The following is a 21,829-nucleotide window of genomic DNA, read 5'->3' as shown; positions in this document are numbered from 1 at the left end:
GTGAGGATTAGCTAAGATGAGGTTGGGGGTAGAAGCACGAGCCCCCCCCCCCCAGATATTTTTTCTTAGGGAGACTTTTAGGTGCAGAAGATTGACTTCTGACCCACATTCCCGGGTTCAGGGCGCTCAGGCCCTCTCTCATTTTACTCTGCCCCTTCACCTTTCACCCCACTCCCAGCCTCCCTTGAGATACGTCCTCTATCCACGGATTTTTCCCTGCAGTTTATCGAGGGCTGCTCTTACTGGTCTCCTTCAAACTGAGTCATTCCGCAGTCAGAGATCCGTTTCCTCTGTTCTGTGCGTTTTCGCTGTCAGCAACACCATCCCAGGTCTGCGGAGGGACTAACCTCAGCCTGGGTTTCAAGGCAGGCGCTGCTACTTCCCGGCTGTGTGACCTCAGCCAGGTGACCGCACCTCTCTGAGCCTCGGTTTGCTCATTGGAAAATTTGGGGACCCCGATTTCCACCACTCACGGTTGTTGTGAGGTGCAGTTGATGATTAGCCATGTGGAAAGGACTCGACGCGCTGTAAACGTTCTTTTCCCTGGGGCGCACACAACCCATCAAATCCAAGCCATTCGGTTTACAGTCGGGGACAGAGAGGCCAGAGATTAGAGGCTGCCTCACCCCCACCCGAGCAGTGAGCAGGTGACAGCGTGACGAGGCGCGGCCAGCTGGTCTCCCAACTCTACATTCTCAGGTGTGCCAGGCAGAAAATCCCCTCGGCCGGGCGGAGACCAACCTGAGGCACACGCGGCTCCTTCCCAGGAGGGGAGAGGTGGGGGGAGGGGGCCGCGTTCTAAAGCTTCGGAAACTGTCCCAGCCTGGGGGTTCTCCAGTGTCTGAGTGAACACGGGCCCCTCCTCATCCCTACCCAGTGCCCTTACAGGAAAGGGAAATAGTTAACGAGACGTGAAAGTGGCCGAGCACAGGATGACTGCTGCGTGTGTGTGTGTGTGTGTTAATTTCATGGAGGAACCGAGAATAGGGAAAAGGGGTTGGAAACAGAGGAAAAGGCACCAATGGGAAGACTCGCAGCTGCACCGCCAAATTCGCACGCGAGTGTGCAAACGACTTGCCTGCCCCCGGACGCTAGCGGCCCATCAGACTCCGAATGTCGAAACCTGTTAGGTTTTTGGTTTTGTTTTTTTATATATTTTTTAATCTGTCACTAAAGTTTTGCATACCCCCCTCCCCTAGGCCAAAGCTTGGACCCACCAATTCTCAGCCTAGGCTCGGGAGCCCGGGGAGTCCAGACACCTCCCTGGCCCCGCCTTGAATCGAAAAGGCCTTTGGGCGGCTCTTGGTAGAATCCCCTCAGAGCGGCGAGCGAGCTAGTAGCATCTCCTTAAGGGGGGGGGGGAGGGGTTAGTGGTGAAAGGAGAGTAGGGAGAGAGGAGAAGAGGGAGAGGAGGGGGAAAAAAAGTCAAGAAAAAAAAATTCACTCTATTTTTCCGCTTCAAAATCTTAAGAGGGTTTGGGAGAGCTGGTCAACTTTCCGAAACATCTGAATCTTTTTACAGTCCTCGGTTCTTTCCCTGGGCCAGCTGTGGGGAGGGAGAAGGGAGAGAGAGGAGGGGGTGAGAGCAGAGAGAGAGAGAGAGAGAGAGAGAGAGAGAGAGAGAGAGAGAGAGAGGCGTGGAGCGGAGGAGTGGGGAGAGCGAGCAGGCCGGCGCGGAGCGCACAGCCACCGCCTCCTTGCCTCTCCAAACTCCCAGCCAAGGCGCGCGGTGGCGTCCTCGCACTCTCGCTCGCGCCCCCGCCCGTCGCCCGCCCAAGCCAGGCATGAATGCTGAGACTTGCGTCTCTTACTGCGAGTCGCCGGCTGCTGCCATGGACGCCTACTACAGCCCGGTGTCGCAGAGCCGGGAGGGCTCGTCGCCTTTTAGGGCATACCCCGGCGGTGATAAGTTCAGCACAACTTTCCTGTCGGCTGCCGCCAAAGGGCAGGGATTCGGGGACGCCAAGAGCCGCGCCCGCTACGGCGCGGGGCAGCAGGACCTGGCGGCACCCCTGGAGAGTGGCGCCGGAGCGCGGGGCTCCTTTAACAAGTTCCAGCCCCAGTCGTCGGCCCCGCAGCCGCCGCCGCCGCAGCCGCAGCCGCCGCCGCAGCCACCCGCGCAGCAACCGCATCTCTACTTGCAGCGAGGCGCCTGCAAGACGCCCCCGGACGGCAGCCTCAAACTCCAGGAAGGCGGCGGCGGCCACAACGCGGCCTTGCAGGTCCCCTGCTACGGTGAGTGCACGTGCGGATCCCTCGGGCTGGGGTCCCCAGGACCCAGGGCTTCGGCACCTTCAAAACCCGTTCGGCTTGCGGGAGGCAGGAGTTGGCGGGTTGGGAGGTGCGGGGCCGAGCTGCGTGTGACTTCGGGTAGGAAAACGGGGATCGACCGCTCCGAGGAGACCAAGGGATACCTCCTGCTCCCTTCAGATCGCTCGGCGGAGGGTGCGGAGCGTCGGCTATTAAACTCAACGTGGAGTCTGTTTCTCCCCTCTTCGCCGTTCCCCCAAACCACTTGCTTTGCGCTGCCCGCCGGGCCGACTTTGAAGCGGATGCTTCGCACCCGCTCAAGGCGTGCGGCGGGAAACAGTCGCAGCGCAGCGCTCGGGCGCTAGGCTCCGGGGCTGCCGAGGCCTCGCTCCTCGCCGGCTACGGGGCTCCTCGGGCGGCGCCGCAGGTGGGAGCGTCGCAGGTGCGGAGCCCGGCCGGGAGCCTGGAGCGCAGTCGGCGGAGCGCGCCCGGGATGCCGTGGAACCGGGGCGCCACGCGCGTGCGGGTCCAGAGACGCCTGAGGCCGCGGAAGACCTGAGTCGAGGTGGTTCGCGGCGGGCAGGCGGGCCGACCAGAGTTCCCGAGCGTTTCTCCTTCGGCGATCCCCAGAGGCGGCGGCCTCGGAACAATGGTTTAGGACCGACCGGCTGGAACAGAGTTCCAGGCGGCGCAGTGCTGGGCAAGAGGGAAGGCTCTGGGTCCTGATTTGGGCCCACGGGGAACCTGAGGCCTAAATGACCTCCAAGCCCCCTTGAAGGCGACCTCAGGACGCAGGCCTGGGCCCTGAAGCGCCGTGACCGTAGTGGAGGGGAGAGAACCTCTCAAGGGTGGCCTGAGGCCAGAGCAGCTGAGGAGCCTGGGCATTTTCTCCCACAGAATCGGCATTGGTGAGCCCCAAGCTGGCAGGGAGAGAAACTGAGAAGGGAGGGGAAAACGCCTGGGCTAGGAGCCCCGGGTACACACTCTCCCCCTGCGGCCTTGGCCTTCAGGCAGGGCCCCGGAAATGAGCTGGTTCTGACAGGACAATGGCTTTGGCTGCACTGATCCAGGCCCGATGGAGAGACACCAGGCCTGGGGACAGAGGTAGGACATGGTGGAGGCCTTGGCGACTGGGATAACCTTAGGAAGCAACGCATGGGAAACGCTTTCTTACACTCAGCCTCTACCTGGCTCCCCACAGGCTCAGAATCAGTCCACTAAGTGGTCGTTGACACGCACAAACATTCACACATACACTGGACTACACTTGGACTCTACACATACACACACGACCACTTCCTCATGAGCAGCGCGCTCACACACACGCCAAGTACGCTCATGTGGCTTCGCACAGGGCCACACACTGTCAAATCCACAGGACAGACGGAGCAGATTTAGAGAGACCCGGCGGCTGTCCCCACCTCCTCCACCTTTCCTCTCCACCTTCCTGTTGGAATGAGATCAGGCACTCGGATCACAGACACTCACAGCTCTACACAGGTGCTCCTTCCACACTCAGGTGGAGAGGGGCTCTCGCCCTGTCCACACGCACCAGCCTGCCAGCCCCGGGGATCAGGCTCCCTCCTCCTGGCCTCACCCAGGCCCCTCCTGGTCCCTGTCCTTTGGGAATGTTAGGTGTGAGCCAGCCGAGGACTGAGGGACCCGTGGAGGTTCGCTGTGCGGAGCCAGGGGACTCGCATGTTTTCTCTCCCACCGCACTGATTTTTCATGTGTTAGAGAAATTCACCAGTGAGGCTTCTGAGGAGGCTGAGTTAATTAGGCAAGGAGAGATCCTGAGCTGCTTTCAACCTCTCATTTGGAAATGTCTTCGGGTTCAGAGGGAAAAGGGAAAGAGCTAGACCCCTCCCAGCACTGCCTCTGAGCCCTGCTGGGCCCCCACTGCCAGCCTGCATAATGTATCCTCTACAGGCAGTAGCCACTGGGGCAGCCCACACTGTGACCTGAGAGTAAGAAATCCCTCTAAAGCCCTGTTTCCTCATCTGCATCACGAGGAGATAACAGTGAGGCCTCATGGGGTAGTAAACGTTCCCCCACAGAGCAAGAGTCTAGCCTCCCCGCTCCACGTTTCTACCGTCGGCCTCTGTGCCGTTGGAACCTGTAAGCACCCAATTGTGAGGACAGGGCAGGCCCCCGACCTTGTGCTAGGCAAAGCCAAAAGCTACAGGTTGAGACAAAAGGCAGCTGGAAACACCAACAGGACCCCACTTCCCTGATGCCCAAGATGGAGGCACTGCTCAGGGCAAAGCCACAAACAACAAACAGCTCTGCTTGTTCTCTCCCTTCTCTTAGCAGCTGCTGTTTCTCTGGCCAAAAGGAGATTTCTGGCTCCTGTAGAAAAAAAGCTAGGCACATTAGGTCCAAGAGGAGGAAACCGAGGCACCAAGAGGTGAGGTTCTGATCTCTATAGAGGCAGCTGGGAGGAGGGCCTCTGGAGCGGGCTCTCTAGATGGCCAGCAAGCAGGGAGACTGAGACACACGTTGACATGGTTCTCTTCCACACTTGTGAGAGCATGTACTCCAGAGGGGGGGAAATGGGTCTAAGGCAAAAACCTCGGATGTCCCCAGGAGCTTGGGGAAAGGCAGAGGCAGACATGGCTTTGGTGCTAGGCTTGCAGCGGTTGATCTCAGCCCCCACCCAAGGGAGCTTTGACCTGGCAACCTCCTTCCCGGCTCTCTTGGTCCCCCCCCCCCCCCCCGGGCAGGAAACCAGTTCCTCCGTCTGGGCAACTGCACCGAGCGGAGGAGAGGGTCCGAGGTCTCCTTTGGGACGTCAGCCCAGGGAGCCAGTCCTTGGGTCCAAGCGCTCCTTGGAAAGGTGCGGGTTTGGGGGCTGTGCTGGGGCCACGGCGAGAGAGCCTGGGGCAGGACAGCCGCCTCAGGTCTCCAGTGGCGGGGCTTCTCGGAGATGGGGAAAGAGGAGATGAGAAGCCTTCCCCGGCCGCAGACGTTCCCTAACTGCGACTCCGTTTCCCCATCGGTACTAAAAGGGCGACCAACAATGTAACTCCACAGTCCCCCCTGTGCAGAGACATTCGCGCTTTTACTATAGAGCCCCTCTGTGTCCTCGCGTGTTGCAGTCCCGACCCCGTCAGGCTCCGGGTTCGCACTTCGGCCTTCCGAAGTCCCTGCCCGCTGGCCCATCCTAGGCCGCATGGGCCCCAGGAGACACGCCAGGCTGGAGACCGATGTTTCTCAGCCGGGCGAAGAGCCTCCTCGCCGCGGGAGTAGGGACCCCGGCACCTCGCTCCCAACGCGGACGACTCTCCAAGCCGCCGCTTGCGCGGCCCGCCAGGCCTTGGCCTTGCGCCCCGGAACGCTACCGAGAACGGCCCTGCTACCTCCTTCTCTTTCGCTTTCGATTCGGTGCACGCAGGTTTTCGTTGCTAGCCCACTGCTACCTTCCCATCCAGCCGTCCGCGAAGGCAGCGCTCTTAGCGCAGAGGTCTTGGGAGACGAGGGTAGGGCCGGAGACCCCTGGGGCACCGCCGAGGGGCTGGTCTTGATTTGGCGAATTAGACGCAGAGTTTGAATGCTAGAGATATTTATTTTCTCCCACCAGCACAATCCACACACCACAAAATGTGTAAACTCCTCCTGGGTCATATTCGAATTTACTCAAAGAACCGGGGTGTGTTTTGTGTAAGAGAGACCCCCCGCAAAAAAAAGACAGCGAGAAACCGAGGCTTGCCCATTAGCCGTAAGAGCCCGTGGGTGATTGTGGGATGATGGAGGGAAAACTCAAGCCTGGGAGCTGTGACGTCGACCCCCGGTCAATTTTAGGGGTGGGGGAGGAGAGGAAGAAAGATGCTTTTAATTTTTTACTTTGTTCATTTCTATAACCTCCAGTCTGCTCTAACAGTCCAGCCTAAACACATACAATCTTATATAGGAAAACAGAAGGCCTGGATTAAAGGTGTAGTATTATTTTAAATCAGTCGATGGCCACAAAGTTTTCTTTATTATAATTTATATACAGTGAAGTACACAGTTAAGTGGAAAGTTTGAAGAATTGTTATGTACGTGTTTGCTGTATAACGACCACTTGGATCAAGACACAGATCATTTACGTACTGTATCTGTAAACGAAAACTTTGGGTGGGGGGATTTTTTTTTTTAAGTTGATGTAAGGAAATTTCAGAAGAGACTTCAGGGAAGCCAGAGAGCCTGCCCCCCCCCCCCCGCGCGCCCCCTGTTCGCGATAGCGGCGTTTCTTGAGTGGGCTGACCTTGTACTCCCGGATTTGCGCGGTCCCTACTCTTCGAGGGAACTAGGGGCTGCGCCGGGAACCTCGCCGGGCAAGGCTCTCATGAAGTCGCCGAAGCCCCGAGTTTTGCCCGCTGCAAAGAGGGGCCACAGCAGGAAAACAAGTTAAAAGTACCATACATAAATTTTTGCCGTAGTCCCGAGAACCTTCGTTTCAGAAAGCAGCTGGGCGCTCTTTTCCGTGGGTATACCTTTTCACCTTGCCCTCAGCTCCTTTCTCTCTTCCCGCAAGTCTGCCCTCGGCTTTGTTTTGGTGGCAAACTGAAATATGAAATGGAAACGTAAGGGCCTTTGCATGTTGGTGTGAAAGGAGGTTGGAGTCCCGGCGTCTGTGTGGGGTTCGGGCTTCTCCGCCGACCCCTGGACCAGGGTGCCCGGAGCAGCAGGCAGGGAAAGAATGTGAAAACTGTCGGGCGCCCGCGAGGCTCCGAGGGCCTGGGATGGAGAATGGGGAGGCTGCGCTGGAGTGGGTGTACCTTTCACTGCAAGGAGAGGGGAGTTGGGGGCCGGATGCGAGAGAACGCTTGGCTGGAGAGAACTCTCAGCTCCCCCCACCCCCAGGAAACCGAAGGACCTGGGCACAGGCACTGTTTTGGGTGAGGCGGTGAGATCGAGGCTCTGCATCGGGACCTCGCCTGCCAGGTGCCACCTGGTCACGTGCTCCCGCAGCTACGGGGCTCGCCAGGCGTTGTTGAGGTGGCAAGGCAGGTCGTCAGATTCGAAAACCAAGACGGGGGGGGGACTCAGCTATGGGCTGATTATCACCCAGCAAGTTTAGAGTGAAGGACACTGCCCCACCCTCGCCCTTTGCTCCGGAGCTGTGGGTGCCACAGGCCAGCCTTCTGTTCAGACTGGACAGTGAGAAGAGGCCCTTTTTTCAAAACAGGGCTTTTCTGGAGAAAGAGGAGGCACTTCTGTGCGGCCACCAAGGCCTCCCAGCTGTAGGCTGGTGCTTCTGAGATCAGAGTTACTGGTGGCCCCCAGGGACCTTCCATCCAGAGGTGCAGCCCTGTGCCATCTTCCCTAGCCTACACACGTGCAGGTGGGCAGCAACACCCCCGACTCCATTCAAGATGCTCCTTCTTCACCCAGTACAGGGGTGCGGGGTAGCCCGGGGCAGCTAATGCCATGCTGCCTGGAAGCTGGTCTCCCTACAAAGGCTGGGCTCAGTGGTGCGACAGAAGCTTCCAGTGTGTCCAGGGAGGTGTCGCGGGAGCTCCAAACGCACCGGACCTGTGCACCCGCCCATCTCCAGTGCATTCTGCCACTGACCCTCTTCTCTACCCCATCCCACCCCAGACCGGCAGCACCAAGGAAGAGAGGGAGCGGTGGAAGGGGAGTTGAGGCTCAGTAGAGAGGAAAAGAGATACGCAAAGAGGATGCTCAGAGCAGCAAAAGGCTGGGGAATGGGTGGAGATTCTGAGCAGCGGGCAGTTTCGGGCAGCTAGAAGGGACAACGCGCGTGAGGAGAGGAGGGTTACTGGGAGATACCGGCGGGTAGATGGGGCGCTGAAAGGGGTGCCACTGCCTGTCTTTCCCGAGGACCACGCCGCGTGTACTGGGGACCACAGGGTCGGGGCTGCTGGGCGCGGGCGACACTGCGCTTTGGAGAAAGAGAGGGAGCCGGCGCGCGTTTCATCGGATTCTTAAAGCAGATTGTCTCAGAGCGGATTCTCCTTCCAAACTGGGGGTCCCGAAACCTGGGCGTCAGCCCCAAGCACCTCGCAGATGGACTGCCAGGGACCCAGGTCGGGGCAGAGCAGCAGGTTCTCCGAGCTCTCCAAGGGCCATGGCGGAGAAGACTGAGAGGCTGTGGAGGGTCTGGGCCGGGCACGAAGGTCCAGCTTGGCACCCGTGCGAGGCAGGGCACACATTCTGGGTTGAGATGGCGGCAGGTCTCCACCACGGTGTTCTCTACTCCCTGCATGGCCTTGGGAAAATCCCTCCCCTTTCTCTTTCCCTTTTAGGTCCGAATTTTAGTTCTGTGAAATGCAGGAGTCTGGATGATTTCCAAAGGCCCTCTAGGGGTTACTGTGCTGGTACCAGTTTGGACCCCCCTCACCCTGTTTCCCTGCCCTCGTCACCCTTACCTACATTTTTTTTTTTTTTTTTTTGTACAGGAGAAATCGGGGTAGAGTGTGCCGGGAAAGGCTTTCCTGGAAGTGGAAACATGTCCTGAGGGTTTCCTGGGGTGTGCTAAGGGGCGCAGGCGCCAAGTAGGCAGCAGTTCTAGGTCAAGTGGGCAGGCGGCCCTAGAGCATCGGAAGTTGAATGCAGGCTCTAGATTCCATCCAAGCTGGGGCTTCACTATGGAGAGGAGAGAGGGGCGGGTGTCTTTTTGCTCACGAGTGACCAGGCTCAAGTCGGGGGCTCAGGGGTTCCTGGCCCCTCCACTACTCCTGTCCCCTGTCTGCACCCATCTCCCCTATCTTGGCATTTACTGATCACCTACCACGTGCCAGACCTTCTCCTAGAACACACCCAGCGAGTGGCTCCCTGCTATCCTATACCTTCTGTCCTTCCAGGTGTATACATTTGGGCATAGGAAATGTTTCCTGGCTGGAAGGATGAATGAAGAATTGGTGTCTCATTTGGAGTGTTGCCAGAGTGTGGTTAAGTGCCCCTGTGAGCATTTCCCAGTACCTTGGCTGGTGTGGGTGGAGGCCTGGGGGTTTGTGTGAGCGCATGTCCATCGTGAACGTGGAGCGGTGTGCCCCGCCCATACTCATCGGTCCGGTCCTGCTCCCAGGGGGATGCAGGGGACCATGCATACTAATTTGTGTGCGCTCCTATATGGAAGGCGTGTGTTCCCCAGAGTTTCCGAGGGTGCAGCCAGTGTAGGTGAGCCGTGTGCGGGCGAGGGTGAGCACCTGTACACGATCCCGGACACCCCACCCCCCTACGCCCGCCCCAGCGACTGCGCGTGTTGTAGGCTCTGCCACCAGAGTCTCGGGCCAGGAGGCGGTGACGAAGAGCCTGTGTGTCACGGCCTGTGGCCTTCTCCGTCGCTGGTCGCGGCTTCTCAGGGAGGCTGACTCACCGAGTGGCAGGCAGAGTCCCCCTGTGGCCAGCTGGGGCTGGGGCGAGCCCAAGCGTCTTCCTGGGGCCCTCACCCAGCCCACCCACACTGCAGCGGGGCCTCCTCCTACCTCCACCTCTTGAATGTGCCCGCGGTCCTGTGGGGCTGGCTGTGGAAGAGTCCGCACCATCTTTATGCACATTGCAGATCTCATTTAACAGATGAGCAAACTGAGGCCTAAAAAGAAGTGGATCCCCACAGACCAGTGGGAAGGGGGGAACCACTGCTGGGGGCAGGGGAAGAAGGAGTTGGAGAGTGTCCGCCCCCCCCCCGGCCCCGCCCACTGTCTCCCTTCGCTGTAACCCATCCAGTAAGCCGCACAGTCTGTGCATCAAACAGGGTAGATGTTTGCAGTCTCCTCCTCCTTCAGAAATAAGGTGGGCTCCACCATGAGCTCCTGGGGTTGCCGGGGCAACAGAAGGGCACCCGGTGGGATTGCAGGAACTCATCCCGAATGTGACCCAGTGGGGCAAGGACTCCTGCTCTCTGCTGGGCTCCCTAAACCAGGTTTTCTTTCCTAAGTGCATGGAAACCATGCAATGAGAGCCCAAGTGGGGTTAGCTGAGGCCACATGACCGACTTCCTCCTCTGAGGTTGACCATCTGCCAGACTGCGGACATCGGTTGGGTCTAGAAGCCTGGTACTCAGCCCTCCAACGTGATGGGTCATGGTGTCAGGGTGGGTGCCCCACCTGGTCCCAAATGCCCTGTTTCACAGGGAAGGGGACTGAAATGCCTAATTCCAGTTGCTCACCAAACTTTGCCTGTCCCTGTGCCAGGCCTCACGGGGGATTCTGTGAAGCCCTGGACGCAGCCCCTGCCTTCAGAAGACAGACTAGTGACTTGGCTGTTTGCAGTTCACGGGGCGGTGCTGGGAGGGGGAAGCCCAGATTCAGGCTGGGCAGAGACGGGCAGCTTGGCTCACCTCACTCCCCCTGGTGGGCGGAACCTCGCCCAGGAAGGTGAGGGCTCAGAGAGGTTGAGGGAAGTTGGGGGTTGCCTCAGACCAGCTGGATCTCCTCTGCTGGCTGAATAGCTGGCAACTTCTCTCTTCTCTCATTTTCCCCCTCCATGCCTTCTCTGTAGGTCAAGAGATCTGGCTTCAAGTATTGGCTTTTCCCTGGAAATGGCCCTGTGCCTTTGGAACAGCCCCCTTATCTCCCGTTCCACTCAGTTTCTTCATTTGCAAAAGGGGATCTGTTTGGGCCTGCCCTGCCTACGTGGGAAGGGAGTGTGAGGATGCAGAGAGGTAGTGTGCCTGCAGGTATATCCTGCAAGGTCACGTTCTCCACCTGGGAGGACTAAGGGCCCCACCCCCTTAGTCATCTTGCGCGTACTAAGGTATTTTGAATGGGGGGGGGGGCAAGGTTCCGATCAGGTTTCAGAACTTTGGTGCCTCCTAGATATGTGGGCCTCCCTGATATCCAGGGGTCTCCCTGGCCTTGTCTGCAGCCCCACCACTCAGCCACATTGACGTCTGGCTCACACCCCAGCACTGAGCTGGGATGGCTCCGCGGCCCCCCTTCAAGGAGGGAGCTCATCGAAGGGCAGAGTAGACAAGGATGCCCACGGTTCTATGCACAGATCTCCTTTCAGGGCCTCGCTCTCCCATCTGAACCCCCCTGCCTGGGACTAGTTGATTTCTGAGGCCCTGGGGTTCTGCGCTCTTCCAGGCCTCGTTGTACCAAGAGGTTCCTCGGTCCAGCGTGCCAAACAGGAAGAGTCTGGCGGTCTTGCCTGACGCCCTGCCTCAGGACAGGGACAGCGAGGAAGTGAGGCTGATGGGGTGTGAGGCAAAAGGAGGTTAGAGTTGGCAAGTAAGGCCTCTGCTGCTGAGGACCCCGTGTGACAGCTCATGCTTCTTGAGCACTCCTGCCTGTGCCAGTGCGCTTCCTGGGTGTGATTTCACGGAATCCCCATCTCAGCCCTGAGAGAGAGATCCTATTATCATCCCTATTTCAAGGATGAAAGCAGACTCATAGAAGATGAGTAACTTGCCCAAGGTGGGACAGCTCGGAGGCGCAAAGGTAAGTACTTGACGCCCAAGGGCTCTGAGAACCCAGAGGGCATCCTTTTGTGCGACGACCCTAATTAGATTTGAGGTCACTCTCATTCTATCCCAGATGATATGGGATTGAAAGACTGGGTTTTACAAATATGGCCCCCAAAGAGTTTCTCTCATCTTCCCATCTGCGGATGCAGTGGCAGATGGGAGGTCAAGGATGGGCTTGGTGCCTGGCAGGTTGGAGTCTAGACCTGACCTTTGCCCTTGGGCCCAGCTTCTTCCCTGTTCAAGTGTCCTGCTGCGCTGCGGCGAGAACACGGGGCCAGGCACTGCGTCGGGACCTCATAACTGTTTTGAGGGATTACTCCTTGAGTTCCCGGAGGCCCCAGGAACGTGCCAGAACCTCTGGTCAGGGCAGGGTGGAGCTAAGGACCCTGTGTGGGAGCAAACAATGGGGAAATACCTTCCTCCTGGGGAGGATGAGAGACTGCCGTGAGGCTTCTGTCTGTTTTGTTTCAAACTTTTCCCAGAGCCTGGAGAAGGGCTTGCTCTACATGGCAGGTGCTCAATGAACATTTGGGAGGGAAGGAAGGAAGGGAGGGAGGGAGGGAGGGAGGGAGGGAGGAATCAGGATGTGAAATGCTAGGAACTCTAAAAATCTTTCTATCTTCTCTTCCTTCCTCCTTCTTTTGAATCTGAGCCTGGATGAGAACCCGACTTGTAGTTCTCTTGTACCCTGGTGGAAAATAATTTATTTCTCTCAGGGATCCCTCTGGGGAGTGGGAGTAGGGAAGTGTTGGGTCGCCCCGTTTTGCACAAGCCTGGAGTCCTCTCAGCCTCTGGCAGTTAGAGGAGCACCTTTTCCCCCCCACTGTTCTCCTTTGCTGTCACCTCCAAGGCCGCAGCTAGGGTCTTGCTGCTTCCACCACACGCACTCCTCTCAGGTCTCCCCCCTTCCCTGCAGTGAGTTCTGGGCTCCTGGTTCTTCCTGCCCCAGGGCGACAGATGTTCCTCCCTGGGTATCCCATCCACTCAGCCCCGCCCCACCCCAGGATTCTGAGATTCCACACCCTCAAGGGATGCAGCGCTGTGTTCCGGCCAGGGTGCCGTCCTGAGCTTACAGCCCAGGTGAGAAGAAACATTTAGACCTGAGCCTGGGGTGGAGTCAGCACTCAGCAGGTGGCGGCCACCACTATGCAGTGAGCCAGGCACTCTGGGAGGCGGATCAGAGAGGTGGAGGAGACTCTGATGGAGTCTGATGGAGTTCCTCCTGCCTCTTTAGAGAGGGTATTGGGCATAAACAAAGCTGTGAGAGGTGCCCTGCCAAAGGCTGCCCCTCCCATCCAACAGTTCCTGCCGGGTTGTGCCTCTGTGTCATCAGGCGTGGAGCACTTGGCAGTGAATGAGTTGATTCCCGCCCACGGGAATGTGAAGACATGGGAGTCCTCAGGAAGAGTGCGAATGGACTGAAACTTAGTGAGTACGGGCATTTGAGATGGGCCTTGGAGGTTGAATAGGAGCTCACCAACTAAACGAGCTGGGAACAGCACTCTAGACTCAGCAGATAGCACTTGGGTCAGGGAAGTACACGGAGTGTTTGGGAAAGAGCAAGTGTGTGGCTTGCTGGGGGCATGATGGACACAGGCAAGAATCTGCCTGAGGAATGACAGGGGCAAAACCGAGAGGGCCATTTACTTTCTGGTGAGGTACTCAGACTTCAGGGAAGCCCCTGGAGGCCTCTGAGCAGTGCAGTGAGAGGCTGAGACCCCAAGCTTAGTGTAGCCTCTTTTAAAATTCAAATCTTTATTTTAGTTAGGGATAATTTTTATTGTGGTAAAATATACATAACATAAAATTTACCACTTCGAGGATTTTAAACGAACAATTCACTGGCATCAAGTACATTCATAGTGTTGTGTAACCATCACCACTATTCCCAGAACCTTTTCATCATCCCAGATGGGCCCATTAAGCAATAACTCCCCATCTCCCTCTCTTCCCAGCCCCTGGAAACCTCTGTTCTACTTTCTGCCTCTGAATTTTCCTACTCCAGGCACCTCATAGAAATTGAATTATACAATATTTGTCCTTTTGTGTTTGGCCACTTGTATATCTATTTTTTTTTTTTTTTTTTTTTGCGGTACGCAGGCCTCTCACTGTTGTGGCCTCTCCCGTTGTGGAGCACAGGCTCCAGACGCCCAGGCTCAGCGGCCGTGGCTCGTGGGCCCAGCCGCTCCGCGACATGTGGGATCTTCCCGGACCGGGGCACGAACCCGCGTCCCCTGCATCGGCAGGCGGACTCTCAACCACTGCGCCACCAGGGAAGCCCCCATTTGTATGTCTTATTGGCCATTTGTCTTTCTTCTTTGGAGAAATGTCTATTCATATGCCCATTTTTGAATTGAGTTGTTTGGCTTTCGTTGTTGAGTTGTAGGAGTTCTATGTATATTCTGGATAGTAATCCTTTATCAGATATGTGATTTGCAAATATTTTCTCTATTCTTGTCTTTTCACTTTCTAGATGGTGTCCTTTGGATGCACAAAAATTTTTGGTTTTGATGAAATCCAATTTATCCATTTTTTCTTTTGTTGCCTGTGCTTTCATTGTCATATCCAAGAAATCATCGTTAACTCCAATGCCAGAAAGAATTTCCCTTATGTTTTCTTCTAAGAGCTTTATAGTTTTAGCTCTTAAGTTTAGGTCTTTGATCCACATTGTTAATTTTTGTAGATGGTGTAAGATAAGGGTCAAACTTTATTCTTTTGCATGTGGATATCCGGTTTTCTTAGTATCATTTGTTGAAAAGACTGTCCTTTCCCCATTGAATGGTCTTGGCAGCTTTGTGGAAAATCAATTGACCATATGTTTGAGAGTTTACTTCTAGGCTTTCTATTCTGCACAATTGGTCTGTCCCCGGCATGGCCTTCTGAGATGAAGGTCCAGAGTTGCAGAATATGGGGAACCTCATCCCGTTCAGTCCCTCGCCTCCAGGCCAGAGCCTGACCAGCCAAAGAGATTCAGCTCTGGGACACACTTGTTTTCTAGGAAGCAGAGCTGGTGAGAAGGGGTGGTGGGCAGAGCTAGTGGTGAGGGCGCCAGCGCCACGACCTCGGCCTCTGAGCAGGCCCCTTGCTGTTTGGGAGCCCCCATGTCCTCCAGCTGACCCTCCTGTGAGGACATGGCCTTGGGGGAAATTCTCCTGTGCTCTCAGTGTCCGTACACCGCCTCCTGAGAGGACCAAATCTGAGACTACTCTTTTTGGTAAGGTGATCCCAGAGCGCTTTCCCCGTGGAGCTGGGAGGAGCTCTAGGAGGGAGGTCCCCTGTGCATGCCCCCCTGGCTCTGCACTGTTGGCCCTGTGAATATCTTGAAGATTTTCTATTTGATTCTCATAAGAGGCATTTGCTGCCCCCTGTCCTCTGCCCTCCATCCCAAGTGCTGTCCAGTGAGTGGCTCAGCCAGGGACTAGATAGTATTCTACACCCCTGGTAGGTGACCAAAGGCGAGGGGGGCTCTGCCCCCCACTGTCACTGCCGGTGGAGCTGTGGGAGCCCCAAAGGGGGCTCTTGTGAGGCCGGTGCTTCCTGCCTTGGAATCCCCCAGCCCAGTTGAATAAACAGAGGCCTAGACTCCAAGCCAGGTGCCCAAAGGCAAGTAACAGGCACAGTGTGTAATGTTCTTGGAATCTTGTAGAAACTGGGTTCATCCTACAATTCAGCTGCACGGGCTGCCTGAAGCTTCCGATGCCTTGGATTCGGTGAGGCCAGTGTAGCCAGGACCTGGGAACAGATTTCAGCCTGTCTAGCTGAGTGACCTTGGGCGAATTAGTTGACCTCTTTGCCTCAATTTCCTTATCTGTAGAGTGGGTATATGAATAATATCGTGAGGATTAAATAAGATGATATAGGTAAAGAGCTTAAAACAGTTCCTGGAACAGAGCAAGTACTCAATAAATATTAGCTGTTATTTTTGATAGGATTTTCCTGGAACTTCGAGTAGGTGAAGCCGGAAACTTTGACAAAGAGTTACGGTTGACTTGAAAGCATAAAATTGGAAAATGAGCAATTTATTACTGAGTCCACACTGTGTGGTTGACAAAATGTTTTAAAATACGGATGAGTGATGAAAGGGGTGTAGGCTGGCTGTCTGCCTAGCATGGGGTCAGGAGGGATCGAGGACGGGAGAAGGGTGTCCCCGGGCCCCTCAGACCCTTCAGGCCACATCTCTCCAGGCTGCTGGGGAGTTTAGACTCCCCTTCCCTAAACTCACGGTAACTGACCGCTCGTGGACCAGCCTCCTTGTTTGCTCAGCATCAGCTGTGCACCAGGGATCAGGGGCCGCCTTGGAGAAACACTGCCCGAGCCAAGGCAGGTGGACAGCCAGGGCCGGGCTTTACCTAATAAACTGTGCAGGACTTAGCCCCTCAGAGGAGATTACACGAAGCCATTTTTGTGCTACACAAAGTACATTCTCACTGTTTCATGGGATGATTCATTTCCCTGAGGAGTACTGAAAAGAGATGTACTCATCACATATCCACTGCTGTTTTCTTGGTAGAAGGTACACACCGTACACTTTAAAGCAGAGACACATTTGACATTTTGTTCAGTCCAGATGAGCAGAAGGCAATGAAAGAATCATTCTTCAGCAACACGTTTGTTGCAAATATTGGAATATTGAACATTGTTTATACTTATTACACGTGATGGGCAAAACACTTGGACCCCACCTCCTCCAAATCCCAACCATTTAGATGGAAGCTCTAACAGCTTAGGTATAATTTTGTTCTAGAGATTTTGAATTTGTAACCGTTTTGTAATTTTAAAGATGGAATTTTGTTAAGCCGAGATTGAATAATCTTATCCAGCCTTATCAACCTCAGAAAACTTTAACTAGCAGTTTCACAATTAATTCAGCCCTTATTTTCCCCTTCTTGTCCAAGGAGAGAAACATCTTCTTGCTTTTTTGGCTTGTAAATGATTCTTTAGGTTATGAACACAGCATGAACGCATCTGGAGGAAGAAAACACTTGATTTTGGTGGAAAAAAAATTCTCTCTAGGCCGATGTGGTCATTCTGCAGGCTGAGACCTTTAGTTGTTCAACGAGATTCATCTAATTCAGAGGGTATTTGTTGGGTGCCAGATGTGGGGACCAGAGCTTGATAAGATGTTTTCCCTGTCCATGATGAAGATACTGTCTAATGGTGGAGGCTGCCATGCATCCACACTTGCAATGCTTTGTGAAAAGTAATCTAATAATTAGGGGCCATTAGGGGAGTTCCGAGGAGGGCATGGCAGGAAATCCATAAAAAGGAAGTGATAACAGACTAGGGCCTGGAAAGGTGACCTGGGGTTCCCTGGGCAGAAGGGCCCCCGACATAGTACTGAATCACCAAAGTTGATTTCTAAATGACAGTAGCAGTGGTGGTGGCATCGGTTACCTTTCTAGAACAGTCCGTCTCTCCACTCCCCACCCCCAGAGAGCTTTCAGGTGGTATGATGGTTAGAGGGCAGCAGATGCTCCCACAGAGAAAATTCTTCCGGAGCCGTTAAATATTGGTGTGCCTCCATAGGAAAGTTGTCCAGATGCTCCAAGAGTGTGAGTGGGAGTGGGGTTTTTATAAGGAGCTCACGACTGCTCTGACCTTTGTCAACTGGTTTGTAAGCCACACTGTCTTCAATGCAGTGATTAAAATTACAATTCTCGGGCTTCCCTGGTGGCGCAGTGGTCGAGAGTCCGCCTGCCGATGCAAGGGACGCGGGTTCGTGCCCCAGTCCGGGAGGGTCCCGCGTGCCACGGAGCGGCTGGGCCCGTGAGCCATGGCCGCTGAGCCTGGGCGTCCGGAGCCTGTGCTCCGCAACGGGAGAGGCCACAACAGTGAGAGGCCCGTGTACCGCCAAAAAAAAAAAAAAAAAAAAAAAAAATTACAATTCTCATTCCGTGGCTATAGCTTCAAGTTGCAACCTAACTTAGGTTAAAAAGTATTTATGGAAGGGCCTTTCTTTAACATCAACTAGCAGTTTTAAATATGTATGTAACAAATGATAAACAAAATTGTGTCAAATGTTTCACCCCATTTATCGTCTTTGTTATATGTATTGTAAAATGGGCCCTGATTGGAAGGGGACTGGGTGGGGGGCTACTTGGGACAGGGGTTTGTGGCATGTTCTGGGCAGCTGGAGCTGGGGAAACTTGAGCTAAAAAGAGTACACCTGGGGCGGGGGCGGGGGCGGGGGCGGGATGAAACGCTGCAGCCTGAGTGACTGACTTTGCTTTGCTCTTGCAGCTGCCCTGGCCTACCTTGCCTCCAAATAATAAGGGTATTAAGCTATCGTGGGGGATTCCCGTTGATAGAGAGCGTGCTGTGTATCAGGCAGAGATGTGCGTTCTTGCGCTTGACTTCATTGAGACCTCACAAACACGCTGGGATGTATCATCCACCCTCACTTTACAGATGAGAAAACCGAGGCGCACAGAGGCCAAGCCACTTTGCCAAAGCATGCGTGGCTTGGAAGCCTCCTCAACAATCTCCTTTAGAAATTTCCCCATTTCTTTAATGGGGAAAACTGACACTTCCTTATCACGCGTAAAGAGCTAGCTATACTCAGCTTTAACAGACCCCTCCCAGGAGATCGCTGCCTTGAAGCCTCTCCCATACAGAGATCTGGAGTGGTCCTGGAAATACTGCTTCCCCCGCCAGGCTGGCCTAGATGCCTCTGCTCTGTCCACCTCCCCGCACCATAATCACTGCCTCCCTCATGCAGGGGGACTTTGGGAAGGAAGGGGCCATGCTTTATTAGACTTCCTATTTCCATCACCGGGAACTTTGCCCAGCACACAGCTGGCGCTCCAGAAATGTTGCCGAATGAATGAATGCACCAAATAAGTGGCAGAATCAGGAGTCCAACCCACGCCTGTCCTGCTCCAAAGACTTCTCATTCATTTCACCTAGAGCAGGATTTAAGCCTCTCCATCTTGCCTCCCTTGGATCCAATGGCACTATTATGGTGTGCCTCCATGGGGATGGTTGGGAATGCACGTTTTCTCCCTGCTCTGAGGGATTAGGTGGGAGATATTTAGGGACATACCCAAAGCCACTTGGTTAGGTGAAGGTAGAGAGGGACAAGGGGCAGACAGACCACCAAGCTGATTTGAAACCGGCAGACACAGTCCTTCCACTGACAGGCCTTGTGGTCGCTCGGGGTCTCCGTATCCTGCCTGGAAGGTGAGTAGTGGCCCAGGGTGACCCCTGAGCTCTGGGACTTCTTGTTGGGGTTAAGGGAGAGTATGGAGGCTCCTTCTGCTTCTGTGACAGTGGACCCAGCCTGGGCCAGCGCCCCTTCCCCTGCAGGGTGCTAGGATCTCCTCCAGCCTCATGAGGCAGGGCTTGGGGATGAGACCTAGGCTGGACCAGGAAGGAAGGAGCCGGGGAACCTCAGTCTCCATGAGGATAGCAGCTCACAGGGCTGGTTAGAGTCCCTGACTGAGGTCACGACCCAGCTCACCCCAGTAAGTATCAGGAGGTGATGTTCAAGTGTTAGATCATACATGGGGCTTCTCATGGTCACCCGAAAGTTCTGTTTAGATTAGTCCTCTGTGATGGAAACATCTCCAGTGGCTCAGTTGTGTCTCCCAATGACAAGACTAAGTCTGCCTGCAATCCTTTCAAGATTGCCTGTCTACGGAAGAGAGACAACACATCGTTGTGTGAGAGGCCATAGACAGGACACTGGGCTTGGAGCTGGACCATCTGGGTTCAAATCCCAGCTCTGCCCCTCCTAGCTATGTGACCTTGAGCAAGTTAAGCTTCTCTGGACCTCAGTTTCCTCATCAGTAAAATGGGGGTAAAAACACAGACCTCCTAGGGATCTGGGGAGGATCAAATAAGATAGTGGATGGGTCAGAACTACTCAAACACGAGTGATTATGTGATCGTCCTTATTAGTGGCACCAGCCCTGTGGGGAGGCCCCTAAGGCTTCTCACTTAGTAATTTAGGACCAGCTCAGCTGGCAGTTGGGATGTCCTGTTTTGCCGTAAAATGTAGCATGCCTTGCCAGGACCTCTGTAGTTTCCAATACTCAGTTCAAGGTCACGCTCTTGCTGAGGCCTCCCCGGCCTTTTCAACAAGAAGCGACTGCTCCTTCCTGTGGACACGCTGCACCCAGGATGCAGGGCTCTTGCCACTGGGGCCCATAACACTTGACCACACTGTTACACGTCTGTCCCTTCCACGAGGCCATGACTAAGGGGAGGCTCTGGGGAGGTTATCGGTGAATGAACAAACAAGTAAACCAAGGAAGGAGCACAATGAATAGATGCAAACCAAGTCACATCATCAGGGAAAAGACAGAAAAAAAGGAATTTGGGGCGTAAGCTGGGGGACGGAGGGGACCTCGGAGGCTAAAGGCAGTGAAGGCCCTGAGGGACACAGGCTAGTGGGCTTTCTTTTCTTTTTTTCCAATTTTTTTTATTGTAGTAACATACAAGTAATAATAAAATTTACCATCTTAACCTTTTTTTTGGTGGGGGGTGGGTAGGTGGGCCTCTCACTGTTGCGGTCTCTCCCGTTGCGGAGCACAGGCTCTGGACGCGCAGGCTCAGCGGCCATGGCTCACGGGCCCGGCCGCTCCGCGGCATGTGGGATCTTCCCGGACCGGGGCACGAACCTGTGTCCCCTGCATCGGCGCCACCAGGGAAGCCGCCTCTTAACCATTTTTGAGTGTACAGCCCTGTGGTATGAAATATATCCGGAACGTTGTGCAACTGTCACCACCGTCCATCCTCTTTTCGTCTTGTAAAACTGAAACTCTGTCCCCATTAAACACTAACTCCACACCCCCGGGCTCCAGCCCCTGGCAACCATCGTTCTACTTCCTGTTTCTATAAACTTGACTACTCGAGGGACTCATATAAGTGCTATCACACAGTATTTGCCTTTTTGTGACTGGCTTGTGTCACTCAATGTAGTGTCCTCAGGGCTCATCTGTGTTGTAGCAGGTGTCAGAATTTCCTTCCTTTTTGAGGCTGAATAATACTCCACCGTGTGGATGGACCAGTTTGCTTCTCCATTCATGTGCCGATGGACACTTAGGTCACTTCCACGGTCCAGTTATTGTCAGTGGGCTTTCTTTTTAAGCCCTTCTCTTTGGATACAAGGAAACCTCACTCAGACTAATTGTAGGAGGACTGAAATTATAATAGGCTCAAACAATAAAAAGTACTTTTATTACTTTTAAGGTCCGAGAGTAATTTGACCTCAGCTAACAAAATACTGCTTCCTTCGGGCCTTGGAAGAGCATTTAGAAGAACCACGTGCTTTAAGGGGGTCACCAGTTACTTACGTGGGTGGAAATGTGGGTTTCCCTAGGGCTGGGGAAGCAAGGTTTGTTCCTAGAGTTGGCTTCTGCCTTGTGATTTTGATTCCAGTGTGCGAGCTCATTTGCAGAGGCCGTGGACAGTGCTGGTGACGGGGAGGAGGGGAGGTTGCTAACTAAACCCCGGTCTGGGCCCTGTTCAAATTATGACAAATGCCGGCTTCAGAACTGGGATTCCTGGATAAAGTGGTTTCTTCCCATTTGTCTGCATACTTCTTCTTTTTAAAAGCTTTTTGTTTTGACATATTTTCAGACATCAAAAAAGTTAAACGTAGAATACAAAGAATTCCCAGATCCCCTTGACACCAATTCCCCAAATCTTAATGTTTTGCTGTATTTGTGTTATCACTCTCAATCTCTCTTGTATATATGTATGTATCAATATACATACCTATACACAGATACGTATTCTTTCTTTCTGAACCGTTTAAGAGTAAGTTGCAGACATATGCCTCTTTACCTCGAAATACTTTGGTATTTAGTGGAGAACAAATGCAAATTGAGACCCGGTGTCCGAAAGAAAACAAGAAAGAATTAGCTGGGTGTAAGCTGGGGGATGGAGGGGACCCTGAAAACAAGGTCCCAGGAAAAGGCATGGGTCCACATTTGAGGTCCCAGGTCGATGAAATTCTATCAGGACAGTTTCATCAGGGCCAGCACTGAAGGTCGGATGTGATGGGGCAGATGTAGAGGCGTCAGAGAGGAGCCATCCTCCTGTGACTCCCACTTTTTCCCTTCCTCCCTGACCCTGTCTTCTGGCTGTCCCGTCCCAGCCCCACAGAGGGTATCCACTTCAGGAGGGCCCAGAGGAAGTGCCGCAGGCTTAGGGGTCAGA

At 54.5% G+C, this 21,829-nt stretch overlaps 1 protein-coding gene across 1 annotated transcript in view; it reads left to right on the top strand.

Moving 5' to 3' along the window:
- Nucleotides 1–1,784: 1,784 nt before the first annotated feature.
- The window catches only part of ALX4 (ALX homeobox 4), a 39,766-nt gene continuing 19,721 nt past the window's right edge, over nucleotides 1,785–21,829 (top strand). Inside the window, exon 1 of the mRNA XM_032641287.1 lies at nucleotides 1,785–2,235. Coding sequence (XP_032497178.1) covers nucleotides 1,785–2,235 — 451 coding nt within the window. The remainder of the gene's footprint in view (nucleotides 2,236–21,829) is intronic.

Source organism: Phocoena sinus, chromosome 8 (genome assembly GCF_008692025.1).
Source record: "Phocoena sinus isolate mPhoSin1 chromosome 8, mPhoSin1.pri, whole genome shotgun sequence".
NCBI classification, from domain to species: Eukaryota; Metazoa; Chordata; class Mammalia; order Artiodactyla; family Phocoenidae; genus Phocoena; species Phocoena sinus.
The sequence above is the reverse complement of the archived record's forward strand: the minus strand, read 5'-3'. Positions and strand labels throughout refer to the sequence as shown.